The sequence below is a fragment of the Procambarus clarkii genome, chromosome 58 (genome assembly GCF_040958095.1).
Source record: "Procambarus clarkii isolate CNS0578487 chromosome 58, FALCON_Pclarkii_2.0, whole genome shotgun sequence".
NCBI lineage: Eukaryota > Metazoa > Arthropoda > Malacostraca > Decapoda > Cambaridae > Procambarus > Procambarus clarkii.
The window spans coordinates 29,451,176-29,471,499 of NC_091207.1; the positions used below are offsets into that span (position 1 = coordinate 29,451,176).

At 48.6% G+C, this 20,324-nt stretch overlaps 1 protein-coding gene across 1 annotated transcript in view; it reads left to right on the forward strand.

Moving 5' to 3' along the window:
• Window positions 1-257: 257 nt before the first annotated feature.
• Window positions 258-20,324, forward strand: part of LOC138353544 (beta-1,4-glucuronyltransferase 1-like) — a 50,046-nt gene continuing 29,979 nt past the window's right edge. The window contains exons 1-2 of the mRNA XM_069306716.1: window positions 258-677; window positions 5,722-5,871. Of these exons, the coding sequence (XP_069162817.1) occupies window positions 273-677; window positions 5,722-5,871 (555 nt within the window). The 5' untranslated portion in view covers window positions 258-272. The remainder of the gene's footprint in view (window positions 678-5,721; window positions 5,872-20,324) is intronic.

The window sequence follows — 20,324 nt, forward strand, 5'->3', positions numbered from 1 at the left end:
GACACTGTCTTGGGAGAGCTTGGCTCGTTCTATAAACAACCATGTCTGGTCCATGTGCTCTCTCATAGATCATGTTACTCAGACACGTTATACTTTATTTTTGGTGGAAATTTTCCACAGAAGCGCCAATATCGCAGTAAGCCCTATAATGTTGACACCGTGATCGATAGCATCAATACTGTAGTAGATTAAGTGTAAGCAAGAGTTGTAGGACGCTGGGTGATACAAAAGTTAATTTGTAATATTCCTGCAGCATGACACCAGTAGGAAGGATGAAGATCGGCCTGTTGCTCTTCATGAACATTGTGATGTTTATGTTCCTGTGGTGTCCCTTCTGGCTCTGCGACAACGGGTCTCCCAGTCTCACGACTGCAAAGAAAAATTCACATTTTAACACAAGTGGCTCGAATGCTGTTCGCTGCCAGGGGGAAGACTGCAATGCTCCCTCTTCCTCAGGACCAACAGCGAACTCCCTACAGAGAAAAATGTACCCGGACCTGCATAGGTGCTCTGCAGGACTTCAGAGAAACTTCTACTACCAGCGGGGAGACTACTGGGTCTTGGAGAACTACATTCCTGCCGACCTGACCTTCCGCTGTAACGAATCCATCACCTACACTACCCATGGAGAATACACCTTCCTCGATAACCTCGACCCAGTGACGGCTCACTGGCAGGTCAGACAACACCATCACTTCTACTTTGCACGCTTTCACTCCTGTCTCTACACACAGAGATCACACTAACGTGATGCATGAAATGAACAAATCCACAAGGGCGTGACAAGGATTCGAATCGTAGCTCAGTCGATTAAGGCAGTGTCTGGGATGCTCCCGGATGCAGGTTCGAATCCTCGTCACGGCCCTTGAGGATTTGTTCACTTCTGTCTTATCCACTTGCTTGATTTATTCAACATTTCCTTACGTAATTTAAGTGTCTAACTCTTGTCATCTACTTGACCATTGTGAGTAGCGTGAAGCCATGTTGTCTTGTTCCCTCCTCTAGTCACATATTTTGTATGTGTTACATATACATAATTATTTTCTATTAACACCCAATTTATATACATATATATATATATATATATATATAATATATATTAATATATATATATATATATAATATATATATATATTATATATATATATATATATATATATATATATTATTAAATATGACCGAAAAAGTAAGATTAATAATTCTAACACGAATTTTCTCAATCTTTCGTACATTACGCTTCACTGTTGGAGGTAAATCAAAAATCACTTCTCCAAAATTCATTTTTATTTCTAGTCTGACGCGACACGGGCGCGTTTCGTAAAACTTATTACATTTTCAAAGACTTCACAAATACACAACTGATTAGAACTTACGTCTCTCTGATATTATATCTACATTTGAGTGAGGTGGGAAGGGTGATGTGGCATTAACACAAGACAGAACAGGAGGGGATATTAATAGGGTATTAAAAGTATCAACACAAGACAGACAGAAACAATGGGTATTGAATAGAAGTGTTTGTAGAAAGCCAATTGGTCCATATTTCTTGATGCTTCTATACTGGAGCGGAGTCTTGAGGTGGGTAGAATATAGTTGTGCAATAATTGGCTGTTGATTGCTGGTGTTGACTTCTTGATGTGTAGTGCCTCGCAAACGTCAAGCCGCCTGCTATCGCTGTATCTATCGATGATTTCTGTGTTGTTTACTAGGATTTCTCTGGCGATGGTTTGGTTATGGGAAGAGATTATATGTTCCTTAATGGAGCCCTGTTGCTTATGCATCGTTAAACGCCTAGAAAGAGATGTTGTTGTCTTGCCTATATACTGGGTTTTTTGGAGCTTACAGTCCCCAAGTGGGCATTTGAAGGCATAGACGACGTTAGTCTCTTTTAAAGCGTTCTGTTTTGTGTCTGGAGAGTTTCTCATGAGTAGGCTGGCCGTTTTTCTGGTTTTATAGTAAATCGTCAGTTATATCCTCTGATTTTTGTCTGTAGGGATAACGTTTCTATTAACAATATCTTTCAGGACCCTTTCCTCCATTTTATGAGCTGTGGAAAAGAAGTTCCTGTAAAATAGTCTAATAGGGGGTATAGGTGTTGTGTTAGTTGTCTCTTCAGAGGTTGCATGGCTTTTCACTTTCCTTCTTATGATGTCTTCGATGAAACCATTGGAGAAGCCGTTATTGACTAGGACCTGCCTTACCCTACAGAGTTCTTCGTCGACTTGCTTCCATTCTGAGCTGTGGCTGAGAGCACGGTCGACGTATGCGTTAACAACACTCCTCTTGTACCTGTCGGGGCAGTCGCTGTTGGCATTTAGGCACATTCCTATGTTTGTTTCCTTAGTGTAGACTGCAGTGTGGAAACCTCCGCCCTTTTCCATGACTGTTACATCTAGAAAAGGCAGCTTCCCATCCTTTTCCGTCTCGTAAGTGAAACGCAGCACGGAACTCTGCTCAAATGCCTCCTTCAGCTCCTGCAGATGTCTGACATCAGGTACCTGTGTAAAAATGTCGTCAACATACCTGCAGTATATGGCCGGTTTCAAGTTCATGTCGACTAAGACTTTTTGCTCGATGGTACCCATGTAGAAGTTTGCAAACAGGACACCTAGGGGAGAACCCATGGCGACCCCATCTACTTGCTTATACATGTGCCCATCCGGGCTCAAGAAGGGTGCCTCTTTAGTACAAGCTTGGAGTAGTTTCCTCAGAATACTTTCTGGCATGTCAAGAGGAGTACAGGCTGGATCACGATACACTCTGTCGGCTATCATTCCGATTGTCTCGTCCACAGGTACGTTGGTAAACAGCGATTCTACGTCCAACGAGGCTCTTATCCCTGTGGCCCGTGTGCCCCGCAGTAAGTCCACAAATTCCTTTGGAGACTTCAGGCTGAAGGCGCAAGGAACATAAGGAGTCAGCAGGCCGTTGAGTCGCTTCGCCAGTCTGTACGTGGGTGTGGGTATCTGGCTAATGATTGGCCGAAGTGGGTTTCCAGGCTTGTGCGTCTTGACATTTCCATACGCATATCCAGGTTTATATTCCCCAATGATCTTTGGCAGGTGGAGTCCGGATTTCTTGGCGTTCACAGTTTCGATCAGTTTGTTCACCCGTGGTCTGCCATCACCTGTGGGGTCTTCCTTCGTTCATGTGTTGGACCAGAGAAGGAATTGACAGAATATTGAGCAACAAGTGCTCCAGGAACAGGTGTTGTGCAGGTGAAGTCTAGGCAGCGACGTATGCGACGGCTGATAGCTTCACAGTGATGACGTAGTTGCTGGGCCAATCCTCCGTGAGGGAATCAGTCTGACACGACACGTCAAGGTGGTTGGACGTGCGAAGATTGGTCCTGTCAGTTTGACAGTTGTTTCTCGCTCCCGTGGATTTTACGCGTCACCCGAAGTCTGCCAGTACTCTGTGAGGTCTTCCTTCGTTCATGTGTTGGACCAGAGAGGGAATCGACGGGATATTGAGCAACAAGTGCTCCAGGACAGGTACTGTGCAAGAAGAAGTGAAGTCTGGGCAGTGACGTATGCGACGTCTGAGGCAGTTCGCCCGTTTGTGACGGCATAGTGGCTGGACCGAGCCACCGGGAAGCAGTGGAAGAAGGAAACTATTCGGGAATCCGAACGACTGCAGCCGAGACGTAGGCAGGCAGCCGTAGCTGGGAGGAGAAGTCGACGGCCGGGAGACCGACTCCAACCCTACAAGAAGTCGAGGAGGAGCACGGACCTGCAGTGAAAAGGCATGGAGACGACGCGCTTACAGTGGGACGTTGATTGAGTTCCTGGAGGACACGACAGTGTGGTGTGGGGGCGTTCCCTACACGAGGCAGGAGCCAGGACCAGGAGCTACAACTCAACTCACACCGGAGGATAGGTGGAAGTAGGTGATTCTAGTTTCCCTCCCAATTCCCCTTTAGTCAGCTATATTATTTAGCCAGAGTATTTTGTATGTCGTGAGCAAGGCTCACCTATGTCACAGTAAGGCACCAGTGTGAAGAGTGGGACTATAAAGAGTACTCACGATATTTATGATTATTATTGGTGTGTGCAGGCACCCGGAGTAATTGATGAATTTACTGTGTTGATAATGTCTATCATGAGACTTTAAGATGATCATTTAGTGAGACAATATATATATATGAATAGGCCAGTATTTGGAGTTAGGCTATGTGCCCAGTAACTATGTTATCACCATTATTGATGTCTATGACTCATCCACATACATATATATGTCTATGCTTGTGTATTGAATAATCATTCATGTGTGCAGTGATTAATTGTGTTGTCGCCCACGGAAGGAATTACTGAGAAGTCCAGTGATATATACTTGCATACGTTATCATTAAATGAAGGGCAGTATGTTATACTATGATAGTGAGGTATTGTGTCTATTAATATAGAGATGTTTGATTGAGCTCAAGATCAGCGTAGCGAAGTATTTACATGCTATTGTCGCAAATATTGTGTGTTCGAACTTCTAGTGATCTTTGAGAACTTAAAGAAACTGGCGCGTCACGCCACAAACACATAAAGTAACATTTGTGCGGGGGGTAGTCGCCCAGCTGATTTTGACATTGACGTGAGGGGGAGCGTTGCCGGCTTGGTGAGTTCATATTATATATGTGGGAACGAGCGACTCCCGCCTGAAACAGCTGTTTGCTTATTGATATAATCTTGTGATGTCTTTGAATGAGTTTTAAGTAAAATACAAAGTACATTGGTGTTTATATCATCCCCTCCATATTTCTTGTGGCTATGTAATACCTGAAAGCAGAGAGTGATAGAAGTAAATACCTGCCCGATATCAGACATATTGAGTGTGCTCTTGCCCCTGTTACCACAATTCAACAAAACCACTGACGTGTTACTGGACACCGAAAACACCAGTTGGCGACCTTGTGGTTAGTAGTAGAGCCCTGTGTTGAGGCGGGCATACAACAGTTAAGTGAACAAGTTGTGTTCCCACTCCTTCTTGATCAGAGGCCGGTTGGGATTGACTGGGATACGCTCCTGGCGTACAGTGGCGCTACGAGGATAGAGTGAAGACCCGCAGGGCTACATTGAGTGACCTTGAGTATACTGTTACTCGCCCCTTTCCCCTCTCATTGGAGGTGGACCCCGACAATATATATATATATATATATATATATATATATATATATATATATATATATATATATATATATATATATATATATATATATATATATATATATATATATATATATATATATATATATATATATATACACATATAAATACATATATATGAACACATGAATCAATGGGTCCATTCGATGCCTCGTTCGCTTCTCCATGTTCATATTCAAAGGAGGTACTGTTGTATGTGCAAAAATCCGGTCTTATTGCAGGACGTGTGCACTGAAATATATGTAAGTTGCTGATATGATCACTAAGAACATAATGACCATATGGTTATCACCAGTGAGAAAGTCAACTGGAGCTCTTAGGTAACTCGAACCCGCAACCGTCGGACTGCCAGCCGCCACCTCTCCCACTATACCATTAACACCACATACCTATACATTGGTAGAGGTGGCGGTTTGCAGTCCATTGGTGGCGTGGGAGGGGTTCGAGTCACCTAAGAGCTCCAGTTGATTTTCTCATTGATATATATATATCATATTAGTGTGATTTCTCTGTGTAATTATCACCAATATTGAGCAGCGTGGTGACCTCAGCAATACCTCTTCAGGGCCCCGTGAGCATTGCCTGGTACGCCCCCGGGGACGATTTCAACGCCACCGTCGCCACCATACTGTACCTGCGCCAGTGTGCCAGGTCAGAGATCAGGAAGCTGGTCACCTTCCATATCTTCTTCCACGACTCCCACACACCCAAGGAGGTAAGGTGCTTCAGGCGGGAGGTGCCAACACATCCAGCGAGGTGTCAGTGCCTCAGTGGGGAGGTGCCAACACTCCCACACACCAGGGAGGTGTCAGTGCCTCAGTGGGGAGGTGCCAACACTCCTACACACCCAGGGAGGTGTCAGTGCCTACACTCCCACACACACACACACACACACAGAAACGTGTGTGTGTGTGTGGAACCACCTACAAAATTCTCAGGGGAATTGACAGGGTGGACAAAGACAAACTCTTCAGCACGGGTGGGACACGAACAAGGGGACACAGGTGGAAACTTAGTACCCAGATGAGCCACAGAGACGTTACAAAGAATTTTTTCAGTGTCAGTGTAGTTAATAAATGAAATGCACTAGGAAGTGATGTGGTGGAGGCTGACTCCATACACAATTTCACATGTAGATATGATAGAGCCCGGTAGGCTCAGGAATCTGTACACCAGTTGATTGATAGTTGAGAGGCGGGACCAAAGAGCCAAAGCTCAACCCCCGCAAGCACAACTAGGTGAGTACAATTAGGTGAGTATAGGGAGGTGTCAGTGCCAACACTCCCACACACACACACAGGGAGGTGTCAGTGTCAACACTCCACCCCACACACACAGGGAGGTGTCAGTGCCAACACTCCCCCCCACACACACAGGGAGGTGTCAGTGCCAACACTCCCACACACACACCCAGGGAGGTGTCAGTGCCAACACTCCCACACACACACACAGGGAGGTGTCAGTGCCAACACTCCCACACACACACAGGGAGGTGTCAGTGCCAACACTCCCACACACACACACACACACAGGAAGGTGTCAGTGCCAACACCCCCACACACACACACAGGAAGGTGTCAGTGCCAACACTCCCACACACACAGGAAGGTGTCAGTGCCAACACTCCCACACACACACACACACACACAGGGAGGTGTCAGTGCCAACACTCCCACACACACAGGGAGGTGTCAGTGCCAACACTCCCACACACACACACACACAGGGAAGTGTCAGTGCCAACACTCCCACACACACAGGAAGGTGTCAGTGCCAACACTCCCACACACACACAGGGAGGTGTCAGTGCCAACACTCCCACACACACAGGGAGGTGTCAGTGCCAACACTCCCACACACACACACACACACACAGGGAGGTGTCAGTGCCAACACTCCCACACACACACACACACAGGGAGGTGTCAGTGCCAACACTCCCACACACACAGGAAGGTGTCAGTGCCAACACTCCCACACACACACAGGGAGGTGTCAGTACCAACACTCCCACACACACACAGGGAGGTGTCAGTGCCAACACCTCCCACACACACACACACAGGGAGGTGTCAGTGCCAACACTCCCACACACACAGGGAGGTGTCAGTGCCAACACTCCTACACACACACAGGGAGGTGTCAGTACCAACACTCCAACACACACACAGGGAGGTGTCAGTGCCAACACTCCCACACACACACACACACACACACACACACACACACACACACACACACACACACACACACACACACACACACACACGCGCGCGCGCGCGCAGTGGGAGTCTGTAGGAGACACGCGATTAGTGAGGTCCGCGGAAATTCGTCAATTTCTCGGGACATTGAAGGGAGTATAGAGGCTAGATCATAGTATTTGGCCTCTCGCAGTGTGTAGCTAGCAGGGTGCAACATAGCATAGTCATATCGCTAGCGATAGTGCGAAGATTTGGCGAAGAAACCAAAAGTGGAGCTAGGGCAATCACCGGTGCATGTAAGTGTGTGACCTGACCGGGTGGGACGACCCGCCGTGGAGCTACCTGATTGTGCTGCGAGTGGTGACTGTGATCAGTGGTACAGTGAATTAGTGAACTGTCACATAACGATACAGTGACTGACTCCAGAGCTTTGTGTAGACAGAGAAGAAGACCTCATCAATCTACCAGCATTTAGTGAATCACCTAGTGGAGACAACGAAGGATAAACATCGTCATCGTACATCGCCCTGCCCTTACTCATCTGGTTGTGTGAGCGGAGGCAGTCTGGTATGTACCCCTCTCTGGTCAATTAATCAGGTGTACAGATTGAGGTAAAAGATTATCAAATTCTCGTTCAGGATATCAAATATATTTTAAAATCTCAGAGTGGCTCATTTAGGCAGAGGTAACGCATAAGGGATATCTTGACACAAACAAGCACGCCCGCCCACGTACGTATACACGCACACAAGTGTGCACACGCTAAAACAGACACACACACACGTGCACGCACACACACACGTGCACGCGCACACACACACACAATTGTTCAGTCAGGGGAAAAGGCATTAACACCTGGATAGACCTTACTATCCCCCCCCCTCTTGACCCCACCACCTGACCTGACCTGACTTAGTCGCCATCTCCGCCCCCCCCCGCCCCACCCCCAGTCCCCCGGCATCGCCCATACACACACTCTTCCCCTCCCCACTCTCCCTCTCTCCCACTCCCTCTCTCCCACTCCCACTATCTCTCTCTCCTGCTCTCTCTCTTCCTGCTCTCTCTCTCCTGCTCTCTCTCTCTCTCTTCTCCTCTCTCCTCTCTCTCTCTCTCTCTCCTCTCTCTCTCTCTCTCTCTCTCTCTCTCTCTCTCTCTCTCTCTCTCCTCTTCACTCTCTCACTCCTCTCTCTCTCTCTCTCTCTCTCTCTCTCTCTCTCTCTCTCTCTCTCTCTCTCTCTCTCTCCTCTCTTCTCTCTCTCTCTCTCTCTCTCTCTCTCTCTCTCCTCTCTCTCTCTCTCTCTCTCTCTCTCTCTCTCTCTCTCTCCTCTCTCTCTCTCTCCCCTCCCTCCTCCCCCTCTCCCTCCCCTCTCTTTTCCTTCCCCCTCCCTCCCCCTCCCTCTCCCTCTCTTGCCCACACACACACACACACACCTCCCCCCCCTCTCTCCCTTACCCGCTCTCTTACCCTCACCCGCTCTCTTCCTCATCCACTCTCTCCCTCTCCTCTCCTCTCCCTCCCGCCTCTCTCTCCATCTCCTCCCCCCCCTCCCCGTCTACCTTCTTCTCACTTCAGTGGAAGGGTCAGATCCCCCCCCACCCACCCCATTTATCTCTCCCTTTATCACTCCCTTTCTCTCTCTCTCTCTCTCTCTCTCTCTCTCTCTCTCTCTCTCTCATCTCTCTCTCTCTCTCTCTCTCTCTCTCTCTCTCTCTCTCTCTCTCTCTCTCTCTCTCTCTCTCTCTCTCTCTCTCTCTCCCCCTCTCTCTCTCTCTCCCTCCCCCATCCCAACAGGGTCAAGATGGCAGCCAGAGGTCCCAGGGGAGCGGAAAGAGCCAAGGTGACGAGATGAAGGAAATGTTCGCCCAGTTTCTGGAGGACATCAAGAGTGAGATGCAAGAAATGATGCAGGAAATGAAGAACGAAATAAGCAACCTGAAAAGAGAGCTGACAGCAGCAAAGGAGGAGATTAGAACCCTCAAAGAGAATGGTTTCGAGGCTGAGAGTCAGAAAAACCACCCAGGGAGAAGGTGGTAATAGTTTTCTGGATGAGAATGCCACAATAAAAGCAACATTTGCGGAAATACCTAAAAAAAAATAACTTCTGAAGTAATGACTGCAGTGATGGAGGTGGCCATGAAAGCAGCCACCTCGCAGGAGGCGGCACGTTCCACTAGCCAACTGCTGGAAAGGAAAAGATCAGTGGTTGCTGTGGGTATTAGGGAACAGGAAGGAACCAATAGGACAGAGTGGAATGACAAGGACAAAGCAGCAGTGAATGAAGTACTAAAGGCACTAGACATGGAAGGGGCCGAGCATAGCATTGAGAAGGTTTTCAGGCTAGGCCGGTACAACAAAGACCGAGACCGAATGATAAAGATAGTGTTTGCAAACGAGAACACAAAGGAGAGGATCCTATCAAGGAAGAGCTCCTGAAAAACGTGGGAAAATTAAAAAATGTATTCCTCCAGCGAGACATGACAAGGGAGGAGAGAGCCGTGCGGCAGAAGCAAGGAAGAGGCGCAGGGCGAGAGGGGAAAACCAGGAAGTCACAGCTCCCAACACAACACCCCCAGAGGCGAGGGGGGAACCCACAACCAGCTACCCAGTAACACCAGAAGGAGGACAACCCCCGCCTCCCTCCTCTGCATAGAAAACCCCCCTACCCCAAACCCTCCCTGCCCCCACTCAAAAGTTCAGCCAAATCTCCCTCCCCCCACACCCAATCCCCACCCTTCTAACCCCTCCCCTCCTCCCGAGTCCTCCCTCCCCCCCCTTTCCTTCCCGTCCTCCCTCCCCTTTCACCCCATACCCTCCCTGTCCCTCCCCCTTCACTGGATCCCCCCGCCCCTCATTCCAGTATCCTCTGAGATCCTGTTACCCATCTCACAGGTCCTCACACCCATGGAACAGCCTCCCCCACCAGCAGAACACTCACCAAGGAGGAGATTTGAGAAGGGACAGAAGAAAGTGAGCCTCAAAGCGATGTACACTAACATAGATGAATTACAAATAAAGCAAATGAGCTTGGAGAACTGGTACTAGAGGAAAACCCAGACATAATAGCCCTCACAGAAACAAAGATCACGAAAACAATAACAAATGCAGTGTTTCCACAGGACTATTATGTTATGCGGAAGAGAGGGAAGGAAGAGGTGGGGGTGGTGTAGCTCTGCTGGTAAGAAAAGGCTGGGATTTTGAGGAGATGGATATTCAGGGCTGTGAAGGTTTAGTGACTACATAGCAGGTACTGTAACAAATGGAGGGAAAAAAATTATAGTCGCAGTGATATATAATCCACCACCAAATGACAGAAGACCTAGACAGGAATATGATAGAAACAACATGGCCACCATTAACATAATAGAAAGAGCAGCTTCTGTTGCTAGCAGGAATGGATCTGGACTACTAATTATGGGAGACTTCAACCATGGGAAGATAGATTGAAGAACAGAGACCCGCATGGAGGACCAGAAACATGGAGAGCTAAGCTGCTGGACGTGGCAACAAGAAACTTTCTAAGCCAGCATACCAAAGAGCCAACAAGAATGAGAGGAGAAGATGAACCAGCAATGCTTGATTTGATATTTACCCTAAATGAATGGGATATAAGGGAAGTTAAGATGGAAGCGCCCTTGGGAATGAGTGACCACAGTGTATTGAACTTTGAGTACCTGGTAGAGCTAGGACTTATCTCCCCCAAAAAGAACTAGGAATCAAAAGGCTGGCATACCGAAAGGGGAATTATGAACAGATGAGAAGTTTCCTAAGTGAAATACCTTGGGACACAGACCTCAGAGACAAGTCTGTACAGGGTATGATGGACTATGTTACACAAAAGTGTCAGGAGGAAGTAAACAGGCTCATCCCGGCCCAAAGGGAAAAATCCGAGAAGCAACAGAAGAATCCATGGTATAATAGGGCATGTATGGAAGCGAAGAAACTGAACAAAAAGGCGTGGAGGAACTTCCGGAATAACAGAACACCAGAAAGCAGGGAGAGATACCAGAGAACCAGGAATGAGTACGTCAGGGTCAGAAGAGAAGCAGAGAAAAATTTTGAAAATGATATAGCAAACAAAGCCAAGACCGAACCAAAGCTACTCCACAGTCACATCAGAAGGAAAACAACAGTGAAAGAACAGGTATTGAAACTTAGAACAGGCGAGGACAGGTATACAGAGAATGACAGAGAGGTGTGTGAGGAACTCAACAAGAGGTTCCAGGAGGTCTTCACAATAGAACAGGGTGAGGTCACTGTGCTAGGAGAAAGGGAGGTAAACCAGGCGGCCTTGGAGGAGTTCGAAATTACGAGAGAGGAGGTCAAGAGACACCTGCTGGATCTGGATGTTAGAAAGGCGGTTGGTCCAGATGGGATCTCACCATGGGTACTGAAAGAGTGTGCAGAGGCACTTTGCTTGCCACTCTCCATAGTGTATAGTAAATCACTAGAGACGGGAGACCTACCAGAAATATGGAAGACGGCGAATGTGGTCCCAATATACAAAAAGGGCGACAGACAAGAGGCACTGAACTACAGGCCAGTGTCCTTGACTTGTATACCATGCAAGGTGATGGAGAAGATCGTGAGAAAAAACCTGGTAACACATCTGGAGAGAAGGGACTTCGTGACAAATCGCCAACATGGATTCAGGGAGGGTAAATCTTGCCTTACAGGCTTGATAGAATTCTACGATCAGGTGACACAGATTAAGCAAGAAAGAGAGGGCTGGGCGGACTGCATTTTCTTGGATTGTCGGAAAGCCTTTGACACAGTACCGCATAAGAGGCTGGTACATAAGCTGGAGAGACAGGCAGGTGTAGCTGGTAAGGTGCTCCAGTGGATAAGGGAGTATCTAAGCAATAGGAAGCAGAGAGTTACGGTGAGGGGTGAGACCTCCGATTGGCGTGAAGTCACCAGTGGAGTCCCACAGGGCTCTGTACTCGGTCCTATCTTGTTTCTGATATATGTAAATGATCTCCCGGAGGGTATCGATTCATTTCTCTCAATGTTTGCGGACGATGCTAAAATTATGAGAAGGATTAAAACAGAAGAGGACTGTTTGAGGCTTCAAGAAGACCTAGACAAGCTGAAGGAATGGTCGAACAAATGGTTGTTAGAGTTTAACCCAACCAAATGTAATGTAATGAAGATAGGTGTAGGGAGCAGGAGGCCAGATACAAGGTATCATCTGGGAGAGGAAATTCTTCAGGAGTCAGAGAAGGAAAAAGACTTGGGGGTTGATATCACGCCAGACCTGTCTCCTGCAGCACATATCAAGCGGATAACATCAGCGGCATATGCCAGGCTGGCCAACATACGAACGGCATTCAGAAACTTGTATAAAGAATCATTCAGAACTTTGTATACCACATATGTCAGGCCAATCCTGGAGTATGCAGCCCCAGCATGGAGTCCATATCTAGTCAAGGATAAGACTAAACTGGAAAAGGTTCAAAGGTTTGCCACCAGACTAGTACCCGAGCTGAGAGGTATGAGCTACGAGGAGAGACTACGGGAATTAAACCTCACTTCGCTGGAAGACAGAAGAGTTAGGGGGAACATGATCACCACATTCAAGATTCTGAAGGGGATTGATAGGGTAGATAAAGACAGTCTATTTAACACAAGGGGAACACGCACAAGGGGACACAGGTGGAAACTGAGTGCCCAAATGAGCCACAGAGATATTAGAAAGAACTTTTTTAGTGTCAGAGTGGTTGACAAATGGAATGCATTAGGGGGTGATGTGGTGGAGGCTCACTCCATACACAGTTTCAAGTGTAGATATGACAGAGCCCGATAGGCTCAGGAATCTGTACACCTGTTGATTGACGGTTGAGAGGCGGGACCAAAGAGCCAGAGCTCAACCCCCGCAAACACAACTAGGTGAGCACAACTAGGTGAGTACACACACACACACACACACACACACACACACAGGAAGGTGTCAGTGCCAACACTCCCACACACACACAGGGGGTGTCAGTGCCAACACTCCCACACACACACACACAGGGAGGTGTCAGTGCCAACACTCAAACACACACACACAGGGAGGTGTCAGTGCCAACACTCCCACACACACCCAGGGAGGTGTCAGTGCCAACACTCCCACACACACACACACAGGGAGGTGTCAGTGCCAACACTCCCACACACACACACAGGGAGGTGTCAGTGCCAACACTCCCCACACACACACAGGGAGGTGTCAGTACCAACACTCCCACACACACACACACACAGGGAGGTGTCAGTGCCAACACTCCCACACACACAGGGAGGTGTCAGTGCCAACACTCCCACACACACACACACACAGGAAGGTGTCAGTACCAGCACTCCCACACACACACAGGGAGGTGTCAGTGCCAACACTCCCACACACACACACACAAACACACACACACACACACACACACACACACACACACACACACACACACACACACACACACACACACACACACACACACACACACACACACACACACACACACACACACACACACACACACACACACACAGGAAGGTGTCAGTGCCAACACTCCCACACACACACAGGGAGGTGTCAAAGCCAACACTCGCACACACACACACACAGGGAGGTGTCAGTGCCAACACTCCCACACACACACACAGGGAGGTGTCAGTGCCAACACTCCCACACACACAGGGAGGTGTCAGTGCCAACACTCCCACACACACAGGGAGGTGACAGTGCCAACACTCCCACACACACAGGGAGGTGTCAGTGCCAACACTCCCACACACACACAGGGAGGTGTCAGTGCCAACACTCCCACACACACACACAGGGAGGTGTCAGTGCCAACACTCCCACACACACACACAGGGAGGTGTCAGTGCCAACACTCCCACACACACACAGGGAGGTGTCAGTGCCAACACTCCCACACACACAGGAAGGTGTCAGTGCCAACACTCCCACACACACAGGGAGGTGTCAGTGCCAACACTCCCACACACACAGGGAGGTGTCAGTGCCAACACTCCCACACACACAGGGAGGTGTCAGTGCCAACACTCCCACACACACAGGGAGGTGTCAGTGCCAACACTCCCACACACACACACACAGGGAGGTGTCAGTGCCAACACTCCCACACACACACACAGGGAGGTGTCAGTGCCAACACTCCCACACACACAGGAAGGTGTCAGTGCCAACACTCCCACACACACAGGGAGGTGTCAGTGCCAACACTCCCACACACACACACACAGGGAGGTGTCAGTGCCAACACTCCCACACACACAGGAAGGTGTCAGTGCCAACACTCCCACACACACAGGGAGGTGTCAGTGCCAACACTCCCACACACACAGGAAGGTGTCCGTGCCAACACTCCCACACACACAGGGAGGTGTCAGTGCCAACACTCCCACACACACAGGAAGGTGTCAGTGCCAACACTCCCACACACACAGGGAGGTGTCAGTGCCAACACTCCCACACACACACACACACAGGAAGGTGTCAGTACCAGCACTCCCACACACACACACAGGGAGGTGTCAGTGCCAACACTCCCTCACACACAGGGAGGTGTCAGTACCAACACTCCCACACACACACAGGGAGGTGTCAGTGCCAACACTCCCACACACACACACACACACACACACACACACACACACACACACACACACACAGGAAGGTGTCAGTGCCAACACTCCCACACACACACAGGGAGGTGTCAGTGCCAACACTCCCACACACACACACACACACAGGGAGGTGTCAGTGCCAACACTCCCACAAACACACACAGGAAGGTGTCAGTGCCAACACTCCCACACACAAAGGGAGGTGTCAGTGCCAACACTCCCACACACACAGGAAGGTGTCAGTGCCAACACTCCCACACAAACACACACAGGGAGGTGTCAGTGCCAACACTCCCACACACACAGGGAGGTGTCAGTGCCAACACTCCCACACACACAGGGAGGTGTCAGTGCCAACACTCCCACACACACAGGGAGGTGTCAGTGCCAACACTCCCACACACACACAGGGAGGTGTCAGTGCCAACACTCCCACACACACACACAGGGAGATGTCAGTGCCAACACTCCCACACACACACACAGGGAGGTGTCAGTGCCAACACTCCCACACACACACACACATTGAGGTGTCAGTGCCAACACTCCCACACACACAGGAAGGTGTCAGTGCCAACACTCCCACACACACAGGGAGGTGTCAGTGCCAACACTCCCACACACACACACACACAGGGAGGTGTCAGTGCCAACACTCCCACACACACAGGAAGGTGTCAGTGCCAACACTCCCACACACACAGGGAGGTGTCAGTGCCAACACTCCCACACACACACAGGGAGGTGTCAGTGCCAACACTCCCACACACACACACAGGGAGGTGTCAGTGCCAACACTCCCACACACACAGGAAGGTGTCAGTGCCAACACTCCCACACACACAGGAAGGTGTCAGTGCCAGCACTCCCACACACACACACAGGAAGGTGTCAGTGCCAACACTCCCACACACACACACACAGGGAGGTGTCAGTGCCAACACTCCCACACACACAGGGAGGTGTCAGTGCCAACACTCCCACACACAGAGGGAGGTGTCAGTGCCAACACTCCCACACACACACACAGGGAGGTGTCAGTGCCAACACTCCCACACACACAGGAAGGTGTCAATGCCAACACTCCCACACACACACAGGAAGGTGTCAGTGCCAACACTCCCACACACACAGGGAGATGTCAGTGCCAACACTCCCACACACACACACACAGGGAGGTGTCAGTGCCAACACTCCCACACACACAGGAAGGTGTCAGTGCCAACACTCCCACACACACACAGGGAGGTGTCAGTGCCAACACTCCCACACACACACAGGAAGGTGTCAGTGCCAACACTCCCACACACACACACACAGGGAGGTGTCAGTGCCAACACTCCCACACACACACACAGGGAGGTGTCAGTGCCAACACTCCCACACACACAGGGAGGTGTCAGTGCCAACACTCCCACACACACACACACATGGAGGTGTCAGTGCCAACACTCCCCACACACACAGGGAGGTGTCAGTGCCAACACTCCCACACACACACACAGGGAGGTGTCAGTGCCAACACTCCCACACACACACACAGGGAAGTGTCAGTGCCAACACTCCCACACACACACACAGGGAGGTGTCAGTGCCAACACTCCCACACACACACACAGGGAGGTGTCAGTGCCAACCCTCCCACACACACACACAGGGAAGTGTCAGTGCCAACACTCCCACACACACACACAGGGAGGTGTCAGTGCCAGCACTCCCACACACACAGGGAGGTGTCAGTGCCAACACTCTCACACACACACACAGGGAGGTGTCAGTGCCAACACTCCCACACACACACACAGGGAGGTGTCAGTGCCAACACTCCCACACACACAGGGAGGTGTCAGTGCCAACACTCCCACACACACACACAGGGAGGTGTCAGTGCCAACACTCCCACACACACAGGGAGGTGTCAGTGCCAACACTCTCACACACACACACTGGGAGGTGTCAGTGCCAACACTCCCACACAAGGTGTAAACGATAAAGTGCCACTTGCTGCAGACGATGAGTCATAATAACGTGGCTGAACACATGTTAACCAAACCACACATCAGAAAATGGAGAAACGACGACGTTTCGGTCCGTCTTGGACCGAAACGTGTCAAGTGGTGTGCGACTTGCTATCATGATTAGAAACACAGATTTGACAGAAGTAGAAGTCAATAAAACAAATACATCACAGTTTGATACAATATCCCTATGGGTAGTAAATGCACCACGGCAGGAAGCTCAGCAAGCCAGTGGTAACTGTGAGTGGTAACTCTTACGTTTACCTCCCTTAAGAGGTGGACCCCAAACAAAAGGAACTGCTTACTTACAAATTTTTACTTTAAGCCTGAGCCCGTAAAAAAGCGGGAGCAAACCGCCAGGCTTCCACCACACGGGTAAAAACCTGTGTGGTGGAAAACAAGCAGAACATGAGTGGAACAAGAATAGTTGAAGGGTTGACATCAAAGACCGTTTTCGATAACAATAACAAGTTTATTAACAGAGACTAAACGGCTACAACATCGAGTTTACGTTACGTTAATGTCCATCCAGTGGCACTCAACAGCTACTTAACAACCCCGAAATAGCAACGACTCCTGTCAATTGCTGCATGGCTGAATACTGAACTAACCTGAACACAGGTGTGCCCACTGACGACGCAACATTGCAAACAAATAATTCACAAGACAACGTTTACACAACAGTGAGCGTTACGTTACGTTAATGTTCATCCAGTGGCTCTTGTAAGACAGCTATTCAACAGCCCCTCGAGAAAAAACAACAGTCTGCATATTGCGGTTACTGCGGGCTGACTGAATAAAGTAACTGAACAATGGTGCCCACTGGTGACACAAGCTTGCACTCAATATATCTCACGGCCCTCCTGGTGAGCAATATACTATAATCACAATCTTACTGGCACTGGCAGCCCTCCCGGCGAGGTGGGTAATCCAACACTGATAACCCCCCTATCAGTGTCTTTTGTGAACACTCTATGCGACTCCCTGCAATGAAATTGCAAATGTAAACAAAGTTAGGCAAGGTGGGGTCCTGAGACACTTCTCCAGTAACCCCCAAGTTACTTTAACTCTCATCTTCAGAGACGATAATCAAACAAATTGCCTTAGTCAATTGCAATATTGATTATGTGATTAATTACATTAATTGACTGTCAACAGCAGCCAGCAACAAAGTACTTCTACGTTAATCACGAACACTTGTCTCACTCAGACAACAAACATCAATAGTACTCTATGTTAATCACCAACACTTGTCTCCTACAACAAGTCACACTGTTAACAATAACTCGTTATCTCTAAATTACATCACATTTGACCCCCCTCAAGCATTCAGTGAGTAATTCCCAATTATTGTCAACGGACAACTAATTAAATTCCAATCGAGTTACGTTAACTAAGCCTACCACTCTCACTTGGTAGCTTCTCAACAGTCTATGTCAAACTTACTTTAATGAGTGTTAATTACCCTAATTAACCCAGAGCAATTATTTAACTGTCACCTGGACCGACAATTAATTATACATAAATACGTCTCACTCCGCACTGCCTAGGCAGGTCTCATCAAACACTGTGAATTCCCGGAGGAGGTGTTAATTATCCGAATTAACATGAGTGCTTAATCATCTACCGTCCCGCGACAGATCAAATTAATCCAACGAGTTACGCTAGCCCAATGACATCGCCCTACGAGTCAGTCAATCCCTTTGACGTTAATTACTCCACTAATTAACATGAGCCATTAATTGCCGTCCCAGACTGGTAATTAGTCACGAGCAAATTACGTTAACACAAATATTGTCAACCTTTGACAGTTCCTCCCCACTATGTGAATTCATGACAAGAATGCTAATTACACAATTAGCTAGAGTGGGCAATTAGTTGTCATACGGACAATTAATTGCTCCTGAAACGTATCTGGACAAGTGCAACACTGTTTACCATAACAGCTCCCTCATTAAGTAATGTGCAACCCCTTATGACGTTAATTACCCCTTAATTAACTCTCACTGAATCCTTAAATCATCAACACAACTTAAAGAAAACATAAAGTAACCTCAGGTTACATAGGTCAAACTCTCAGTGACATAACAAATAAATGTCACGGCCCCACACGCTTGCAGGAACCTGCAACACGTTATTCTTGAGATCTTCTTGAGATGATTTCAAGGCTTTAGTGTCCCCACAGCCCGGTCCTCGACCAGGAAACCCACCCCCAGGAAGCAGCCCGTGACAGCTGACTAACATTCAGGTACCTATTTTACTGCTAGGTAACAGGGGCATAGGGTGAAAGAAACTCTGCCCATTGTTTCTCGCCGGCGCCCGGGATCGAACCCCGGATCACAGAATCACAAGTCCAGCGTGCTGTCCGCTCGGCCGACCGGCTCCCTGCGACAGCGCAGGAACTGGTGATGTATTGGCATTGAAATCGAAATGAAATGTATTGAAATCGTATTAGCGTATGTTTTTCCATTGGAGACTTTCAGCGACGTGGAGAGGGGGAACCTGCTGCCTGGGTAACAGCTTCTCCCCCGAATCAACCTACCGGATGCCTACTACTGAGACACCGTAATTTCATAAATCTGAGTACTCACGTTACCGGTCTCCGCATTTATCCTTACATACATCCCCTCCAGGTTGAAGCAGATCATACAACTTGCTCCCAAGTGGTTTTGCCATACCCATGTGACTCAACCCGTTGTGGCCACAGGGTGTGGCGGTAGGGTGTGGCCATGGAGTGGTGCGCCGCGCTGGCCTCAGATGTATACAGTCGGTGTGGAAGACATGTGAGTACCAACCTGTCCTCTTAAAAAGAACGTCGCTTTTGGCCGTTTGCCCGTATGGCCGAATTTGGACACCGGGTGTGATGGATGGCGGTGACGAAACATGGATGACACGGCAAGGTGAAATTTCAATGTAACATGGGCCTGTAATCTCCCCAAAATTACACTTGAGGGCTTCCCCTGAACACCGGGAAGCCCTACCCGAAGGGAACTTACAAACATTCCATGGGGAACTGTTCTAAGTAATACAAGTCCTACAGAAGGAATAGAAAAACTGACTTCAGAAGCGTATCAAGTCTGTCTGAAACATGTTCCTTTGAGGAAAGCCAGAAAGTGATCTAACGTAGAAAGAGAACGCAGACGACACTATAAACGCAGGAAAAAATAACGGAACTGCTTATGCAGACACGAATTTCCCGTCAAAGAAGGAATAATTTAAATAGGGAGATTGAAGAAATCGAGCGGAAATATAAACACTCATATGAAACTGAAGAAAGGCAGTTAGAACAGAAAGCAATTCAGGAAATAAAGAAAAA